Below are 9,244 nucleotides of genomic sequence, written 5' to 3'. Positions count from 1 at the left end.
TCAGACAAAGTTCAGGTGTGTGTCCTCGTCCACTCCATAGTTGCCTTTGTGCTCCTCAAACAGGTTGCTGAGTTCATCCATGTACAGCTGGTGGAGGGCGTCCAGCCCCTCCGCTGTTGGCTTCTCATTCCTCTCCACCCTAATGGGCCGTCCAACTGCAGAGAGGTGACAAGGTGAAGGACGACACACTCAGAGTCGGTGCACTTTTTGATTTCCAAAATGGTCTGCTTGGTCTTATCGGAGGCCTGTTTATCTAAAACATGATGGCATTAGGGCTGCATGCCAACCAGTTCTAGAAGGTGCGTCAGTGGTGTGTGTCAGCGACTGGGCCACATCCATGATTTTTTCTGCTGGGCTGACAAATCCCCGCTCTTTATCTGACTAATATTTCTCACGTTCACTGTAACTCTCTTTGCCAGCTCAGTGACATTATCTGCTTCTGCCAAAATCAACAAGCTGGTTGGGAAACACATGAGTATACATAATGTAGCTCAGGTTTAAGCCTGCCAGACAAAGTCTAAAGCAGTGCATTCATTATTTGATACACTGCACGTGAGGTTCACAGTCACTGACACAACCGCACAGAATCTATAGAAGCTCACTGCATACTGTAACCTGCTGCATGTACTGGACTACTTTGAGAGTGATGGATGAGCAAAAGCTGTTTACTCACCCACTGTGTTGATGGGTTTTCTGTAGGGCACGAGACCAAAGGAGTACTGGAAAATGCCACGTGCGTGGAAGAGAGGCAGGGAGATACCCATGATGCTTTGCAGCCGTTCCTGTATCCATCGAAGCCAGGTTCCTCTTGGGTTTTCCACTTGATCAAACACTTCATTCTCTCCAAAGGAGAAGACAGGAACTAGATGAGCGCTAAAAAAAAGATTTTCAATAAAAAGGTTGTTTAGTTGATTAACTATTACCGTCCTGTATTTGAAATGCCTGCGTAGTACATCATTTCATTCTAAATTGATGTCATAACGCCCTATGTGCTTTCCCAGGAAATTCCATGTGAGGGACTTGAATAAGCCTCTGTTTCAAGAGGCCACGTTCAAGCCGCAAGAAACCTAAAATGAATAGATGGACAATAAACCTTTCAATGAGACCTTGGAGAATTAGTCGCATTTCACAGAAAACTTTCCTCATTCCCGCAGGGCCCTCTGCTCTTACCCGTGCTCCATGGCCATTTTGATGAAGCCTTTCTTCTTGGCCAAGAGTACAGTGTAGCTCCCAGGGTGGGCATCAAGGGCCTCTGGGGCCCCACCGACTGCTATTACAACAGCGTTGCCGCCCCCCTTTTTGCAGAGCTGATATCTGGCGCTGTCTTTGTCCGAAGGAATCAGACCTGCAGTGTAACAGAAAATAAAGTAAGTCAGATAATACCTTAAATGCTATAAGGAGGAGGGCGTCGTCATCGGACTTTGATGGACAATCGAAGAAGAAGAAGAAGATACTCAGTTGAATGGCCAATCTGATAGAGTATGATGAGTATGTGGCCCACACCTGCACACATGATGTAGTCTCTGAAGAATGGGGCTCTGAACCAGAGGGGCAACATGAGCAGGTAGCTGGTGAGGCCAGGAAACAGCTGTCTGAAGCCTGTGGCATAGGTGCAGAAGTTGGTGAAGGCTCCTGCCACCAGCACGCCATGGGGGTGGAAGCCCAGGACGTAGTTGTGCCTGGGGTCCAAGTCAGCCGTCTTCACCAGCTAGGGGAAGAAAAGAAAAGAACGTTGTGAAAATGAAGGCATGAATGTTGGTCCATATCTGTATCGAAAAACACGGATCCATAATCATGTAGGTTAATCACGTAGAATATCTTATGTCAGATCGTCTGATTCTTCCTAAAAGAGCTGACAGTGTTGGATTGTGGTGGCCCAGCTGGCTGCAACCCAAACATGTGCCTCGATAATCCCAGTTTCAACACTGTCTTTGACCCTCTGACCCCCCCCCCCCCCCTCATCCCTCTTGTCTTTGGCCTCAGCAAACTGTCCAAAAACATTTAGAGCCAGCCTACTGTAAGATACACTTCCCCTCATACCCCTACAATGCCCTCAACTGTGGAAAGTAAGTAAGTACTTTACTTTACTTTACTTGGAGTAATTCTCCACTAAACTCCACTACATTTCAGATGAAATATTGTACTTTTAACTCCTGACAGATTAGATTAAGATTTTACATAAAAAAAAAAAAACATATGATAAGTTTATAGAGTGATTTGCTCTTTAGAGTCTCAGATAGTTTTATTCAAATAACTGTTTGAGGTACAAAGAGGTAAAAGTATGTCACAAAGCAAATATTTGTGTAGCAGAACTTTTTTTTTTCTCCTCTCCTATTAATCATCTCATGACCCCTCAGATTTATCTCGTGACCCTTTGGAGGGGCCCAACATTTAGGTTGGGAACCACTGGACTAAACTACCTAACTGTATATAAAGAAGTTCAAACTAGCTCCACCTCAACCAGCTACAACAGTAAAATGCTGCTTACAGTGATGTATTGTGTTAACAATCTAATGATGTTACATGTATAGTAATGTCAGTCCCAGGGGTCTCACTGCACCTCCACTACAACGACCTGGCGCCACATTACCCATGAAGCAACTTGGCCACCAACAGCTCGGTAGGAAATTGGGGTGTGTTGTGCTAGTAGCTGCTAATGTAGCCTGGAGCTGCTAGTCTCAAGCAGGGATGAAGAGTGGGCTGCAGAGGTCTGGTCAGCTCACTTCTTTCTAACTCCACACCCCCAGATTCGTTTCATTTTCAAACTTGCAGTCTTCAGCCCCAACTGACTCTGACTCAAGTGACATCACTCCAGGCAATATTTCAGACCTCACATCGCTCCCTCTGGAGCCACTGAAGGATTTATACAACTTTTAGCTGTGGCAGTGGTACTCCCCACCTGGAGACTCCACACTGGCCCATTATCATTCAAGGATGAGGGGGGGGCTAAGCCGAGAATGCAGCAACAGTGCCCTTGCAAAACGGTAACACGCAAATAGTCAGCCAATGGCAGACTTATACCGACAGCCTAGATCCAGTGAGTCAGACTACCTGGAAACAGGCCTTTCGGTCTAAAATCGGTGGAGTTCCCCTTAAAATCCTTTAGGTGATAAGACTGTGGGGCTTCAAATCTATCTAAAAGTCAAAATGACCTCTAGTTAAATCAGATTGTCTGTGCATCTTCTGAATCAGGTGCCTCTCAGTTCAGGGACAGCAAACGTCCAAGAGGAAAAAAAGGGACTGGAGCACACTGATTGACTTGCAGCCTTTACTTGTGCAAACACAAAGACATTTCGACACCACTGTGTCTTCATCAGAGTCAAAAAATCAAAAAGCTGATGAAGACAGAGAAAGGTTAGTCTGTTTACACCACTGAAGGCTGCAAGTCAGTCAGTGTGCTCCAGTCCCTTTTTCTCCCTTGAAAATGAACTCTGCTGGTCTTGACTGACAAACACTCTGGAATCGTATCATTCTCCATTTGTTTGTCACTGGGCGCTTTCATGTGTGCACAAACCACAGATGATGTTTCTATTTGGCAGGTAAAGTGATTCTGGTGTTCGACAAGCCGCTGGGCGCGTAATCAATCCTTGGACATTGAGTAATACTTCTCTGTAGTGTCACAAATAACGAACGAGAACGAGGTCATCAACTGTGAAAGACTAGATAAGATATCTCACCTGCGGAGCATTGTTTGTGTCCTTCCACTAGCCCGCAGGGGGGTAGGGAGGAGATAGTGGGAAGCACTAAATGTCACTGTCAAGAGCAAAGAGTCGCTTGTCATGTGCTGTAGTTTGTTTTGCAGCGGCGAGCGTGCCAGCAAAAAACAAATCTGCCCCCCTCCCTTTGTATCTGTGTGTGAGCTTGTGATTAAGTATTTCATCTGCTCTTAGAGCAACATCCACACCCGTTATCAGGCAGCCACACACTTTGATTCTATTTTTACTTTGACTTTTTCCTCTTGGTCTGTTCTTAATTTTTCCCTTCTTTCTATTATCTTATAAAAGTGACGAAATTCACCCGGCAACTCATACAGCGGTGCTTTGGTTTCTTGAAGCCGATCATCTGTAGAATGTAAAAAAACAGAACATGTTTGTACTGTAAAAGCCGGTCAAGATAAGTTGGTGTGTTGTTTTGTGTCCGCTCTGTTTGTATTGTGGGTACCTGCTGCCCCCCGGCCCACAAAGTTAACCATTGGCTCGAGTTCCACTAATGAGGAGCGTAGCGGTTCACAAACAAAAGAACCGCCACTAGGGACCAATAGCAGAGTCCTCCTGCAAGGTTGCGATCATCTGTATTGCTATTTTCCCTAAAAGGACTTTGGTTTCAGTCAATAGAATTTGGTGGACCAAAAGTTAGTTTTTGGTGTGGATCTGGATCCACTCTGAAATGGAGTGGTCATTTCCAGTACAGACCACCCCATTTCTGCCTAAATGGACTGTCTGCCATTTTGAATTGTTGGCAAAACATGTATTCTGCTCCGCTCCTACAAATCTCACCCAATTTTCCACAAATTTGGTTCATCAAATATTTGAAAATTGAAATTGCATTCCTTTTTTCACATGCTATACCAAATTTCCTCTAATTGGTTGCCAAATTCTTACACAGTATGTGAAAAAATAGTCCGACATTTTGGGAAATGCGCTTTCTTGTCGAGAGTTCGATGAGAAGACTGATACCGCTCTCATGTTCATTAGCTGGAGCCCGGAGATGGTCAGCCTACTGTAGCTTAGCATACAGACTGGAGCTCAGAAATAACTCGAGTAGAGGATTGCAAATTCTTGTGCACTGTTTGCCCTTCAGCTACATATGAATTTGCATCATCACCCTGTCTAAATAAGTTGTGCCCTTAAAAACCTAGTGAGCATGCATCAGCTGGTGAGTCTTCGGTCTGATGATGGTGCAATTAGAAACGGTGGGAAAAGACACCAATGAAACTAATTAGGCTTTCTAAAGGACACTGCTTCTCTTTACCCTTACATTGACTCTTTGTTTCAGACTTAATGTGGCATAGAGTCAGATGATACTGGAAATTACTCACTTTGTACTGCATACGCGAGATCAGGGCAAAACAGGGAACTTCAGAAGTGTTTCAGTGCGTCAGGACTGTATTTGTCTTAACAGAGAGGAAAAAGTAGAAACAGTATCAAGAAAAAAATCCCCGTCAACTACCTGAAGAAGGCAAAAGTGATCAAAGGTTTCTGAATCTGATCATCTAAGATTCTTTGCTCTTTACTATTATTTCGCAGTTTTTTGGTCTTTATTTAACGTCAAAACGTGCATCTTCCTCAGGAGATCTCATCAACTACAAGGAGACAGGAGCCCCATCTGGGAATGCTTAACATATTAAAACACGGTACCAGTAGCGCCACCATGTTAGGCGTTTTGCCAAATAACTCATAAACCATAGCAAACAATATTTGCACGGTGTGTTAGGCCACGCCCATTTGCGCCTATAAAATTCTTCTGCCAATTTGGATTGTTTGACAAACACATATTTTGCTTCTTTTGGCACATATTTCATCCAGTTTTACCAAACTTGGTACAAACCATATTTAGATGACCCTGGACAAAACTTATGAGAACGTTTTTGGGTGTCACTTAGTGTTTGTCTGGAATTGGCTACCCAACTTTTGAGGCCATGGCCTGATGCACACGGGCCACAACTCTTCAACGCTAAATTTAACAATTCTACCCACAGGGGGCGCCACAGTGACATTAAAACATGGTATTCCTACGATTCTGTTGACTTAAATAAAAGGAAACTTGGCAAACAAGTCTCTATGAACATGTGCATGACATATTTTATGGGACCAATAGCTTCACCTTATGGCCATTAGTAAAATACCACCATACTACTTTTTTTGGTTTTATTGCTCATATTTTCCCCCCTTCTCTCCTCTGCATATGTTATAGCTGGCTATAAAGCAATGTTTTAAATGTGCATAAATAAAGTATAATGATTGTGATGAGTAGTAGAATTAATATTTCTGTGTTTAAAATCAACATTTCTGTATCATCTATATTTTAAAATGGAGTATTCTAATCTCTAAGATGTTTGTCGTCTTTTACTGACTTTTATTCTCCGCTGTAAAGTTACATGACCAGAATCTGATAAGTTCAGATAGTTCAACTAAACAGGACAATATGGATTACTGTGTTATCATTTATGGCTGTAAAGGCCAGCTCGTGGGAACATAAACATGACGTACTTTATACTCAGAGATACAAATAAGTCTGAATATCTCATGGAGGAGGTTGCTTTTAAGATTCAGACCTTATATTCTTTTTGAAAGCAAGTTTTAAACTTAGTTTGCCTGTTCAAGATTGTACATGACATTCTAGACATAGAATGTATGTGAATTCACATCAACTTGTGTTGTTGTTGTTGCACTCTGTCTTATCAGCACAGTCCAAAGTGTAGGTCATGCTCAGGGGCAAGATGTAGGCCCACGTAATGTGGTGGATGTGGTCAACGGGGGTTCTGTTCTCTGTGAGGGGCTCTCCAGTTATTTCTCATGGTTAAAAAAAACAACACTACTGTTGAATTTGATATAAAATTCTGGGATTTTTCTTGATTAAAACCTGGTAATCACATTTACCTCAAGTCACATACACTGTGTGCATTACTATGCATGGCCACAAGAGGGACACAGCAGGCTGCAAGAGAGAAGCTTGTGCTGAGCAGTCAGATCTTGGTGGCATAAGGGGCGTTTTAAAATGTTTGTAATGTCACATTAAAACCACTGCTAATTTATCTGAAACTGAAGTATGGATGACGAGTTATCTCTGATTTGAAAAAACACTAGAAGGACGTCACCCTGAGGTTGCATGGCAACACAAAACAAAAGTCCGTCACATAACCCCCCCGGAAAAAAGCGCAACAACTGTAACAGAACCAGGCTAGCTGTTAACACCTGCTTCCAGTCTGTATGCTAAGCTAAGCTAACTGCCTTCATATTTAACAGACAGACACGGGAGTGGTGTCAATCAGTGTCAAACTATTCCTTTTATAGAACAGAAAAGTGAGCTGCAAAGTACATGGTTGTTTTTGATATGAAAATCATCCAACTGTTCTGCATCAGGCTCTGCATATTGTATGCTTTAGTATAATATAGAGTCCAGTAACACTAGTCAAACACATAGACACGGCCTGCGGCACTGTGTTTAGTCAGACAACAAAAAGGTTTACTGGAGGATTTGGGGAGGCTAGGAGTATGTGACTATAGGGGACACATCAGTATCATATCCATCAGTGGTCCATTTGCTGCCAAGGACTGAGATAACAGGACTGCTCGCACATAGCTGGAGATCAAAGAATAGATAATATAGATGTTCTGATGTCCTATTCTCTGACTTGCTGAGGAAACCCCCCCCCCCCCCCACCTCGTATAGACTTCAGGGCTGCATAATGGCGGATACACAGTGATTGCAATGTAGGCGGTATACCACAACTGTCTAAAAGCTGCCTCTCACCTTGATGGGGAAGTAATCCCGCATGTAATCCCAAACTCTGAGGCCACACAGAAAGGGCACCCTGCGGCCTCCACGTGCAGGCGTGTCATAGTCAAAGAACCACCAGACAGCGTACAGCACGCTGACCAGCCAGAAGCGAGTGAACAGCAGGTAAAAGAACAGGAAGATGCAGGTGGGTGCTGAGGAGAGACAGAATGTGTGGAGTGAGCAGCAGCTTTGCAGCAGCAGGAACATGTTGTAAACAAGTGCAGTGCACAACCACCCATTCTGATCTGATGACAAATGTAAAGCGCATCATATGAATGGTTACTAGAAGATCATGTGTTTAGCTGGAATTCACCATTTTGAAGTCATTGGTTTCTCTGGACGCACGCAGTCATCAGTGTCCCTCCTTTCAAACATTAATCCTTACCTTTAAATGACCACTTCCATCAGATAATGGCCTGGAAATTAAATAATCTGCAAGTACGTGTGTTAAAAAAAAAAGAAGAATTGTTCAGTTTTAGTGGAATAAAGTGGGCTTGAGGTAGGAGGTTTGAGCTGAGCATCCCTGTGGGAGATTTGACTGCTGCCCAATAGGATGTGACTGGTTTTCACTTATTTAAAGACCACAGTAGTAGAACCCCTGGGAATGATTCCCAACCAGGGGTACTTATAGTTATAGTTACCGGGGGGGTATGTGGAAAGATGTGGAGTAGCTCCATATGTATATCTGAATATATCCACATATGTGTGTTTGTGTAGGAGGGAAAATAAACTTTAAAGCTTTAAACAGGGTAAAGGAGCTTCCATGTACACAGCTCCCTCTGCCTGCGACCTTTGCAGTTAGACCTAAAATTGCAAAAATCTGGTCCTTCTATTCAAATCATTTCTTCAGAAAACTGGGTGCTTGTCATTTGTGGTTTTATAACTGCGATCCATTTTCATCTGACTTTTGTGGCACATTTCGTGCTATCTGTCTTACATTGTTTGTCTGTGGCTCATTATTATTGCTGCCTGTCTTGGCCAGGACACCTTCCACCAACTCCAGTCAGTTGTAACACCTGAACACGTCATGAAAAGCAGTCAGCAAGCAGAGAGGTCGACAGAGGTAATAATAATAATAATAATAATAATAATAATAATAATAAAATCATGGCTACATGGTTGAAAGCTTCAGTAGTACAAATGAAAACTTGGCCAAACCTACTGGAAAAAAATAGAACAATTCCAGGATCTCTCTGACTGGTGTGAAAAGAAATATTCTAACAATATCCACTTACATATAATCAATAGTGTTAAATAACACCCAGTTTAAAATCAATTCAAATGGAAACATTTGGAACATGACGGGGCTGTGGGGGTATGTCAGGCAAAAAGTGGTAAGGACCACTGTCAAGAACACGTGTCTTTCAGAGCTAAACAGATACAGTAGGTGGATGCCGACATATGAAATAGCTTTGGAAAATATACAATGTAACCTGGGGTCAGTTTATAGGGCAAACTCTGCTCCCTCTTCTGACTATCCAGCGGTTCCCCCATCAAGACTCATTTCCAGATGTTTCCAGTGGACACACATATATAAACAGGCACACTCACCCAGGCCAAGGAAGGAGTAGACCCACTGCAGCACCGCAGCCGTCTGCAGTCTCCTGTGCAGGGGCATGTCCAAGGGGGCAAAATCAACCTTCATGTTTTCCACGAGAGAAGACAGACAAACCGAGGCACTGCGAGCCAGAGGCGAGGAAGAAGAGCGAATGAAGTGGGTCCAAAGTCTGCCCTTCTCACCTCT

The 9,244-nt window shown here is 43.3% G+C and overlaps 1 protein-coding gene across 1 annotated transcript; it reads right to left on the bottom strand.

Moving 5' to 3' along the window:
* Positions 1–9,145, bottom strand: mogat2 (monoacylglycerol O-acyltransferase 2). The gene is made up of 6 exons (XM_070917526.1): positions 9,052–9,145; positions 7,474–7,652; positions 1,504–1,708; positions 1,171–1,345; positions 674–873; positions 1–155 (listed from the first exon to the last, which is right to left on the bottom strand). The coding sequence occupies exons 1-6, from the start codon at positions 9,143–9,145 to the stop codon at positions 1–3; spliced, it is 1,008 nt and encodes a 335-aa protein (XP_070773627.1).
* Positions 9,146–9,244: the final 99 nt, after the last annotated feature.

This window comes from Enoplosus armatus, chromosome 13 (assembly GCF_043641665.1).
Source record: "Enoplosus armatus isolate fEnoArm2 chromosome 13, fEnoArm2.hap1, whole genome shotgun sequence".
Lineage (NCBI taxonomy): Eukaryota > Metazoa > Chordata > Actinopteri > Centrarchiformes > Enoplosidae > Enoplosus > Enoplosus armatus.
This window is presented reverse-complemented; position numbering and strand designations above follow the sequence as displayed.

Coding starts and splice junctions, on each gene's coding strand:
- mogat2 (XM_070917526.1), bottom strand. CDS start 9,145: ATGAAGGTTGATTTTGCCCCCTTGGACATGCCCCTGCACAGGAGACTG. Junction 1,346..1,503: donor AGACTACATCATGTGTGCAG/GTGTGGGCCACA, acceptor GTTACACTGCAG/GTCTGATTCCTTCGGACAAA. Junction 874..1,170: donor AAAATGGCCATGGAGCACGG/GTAAGAGCAGAG, acceptor TCTTTTTTTTAG/CGCTCATCTAGTTCCTGTCT.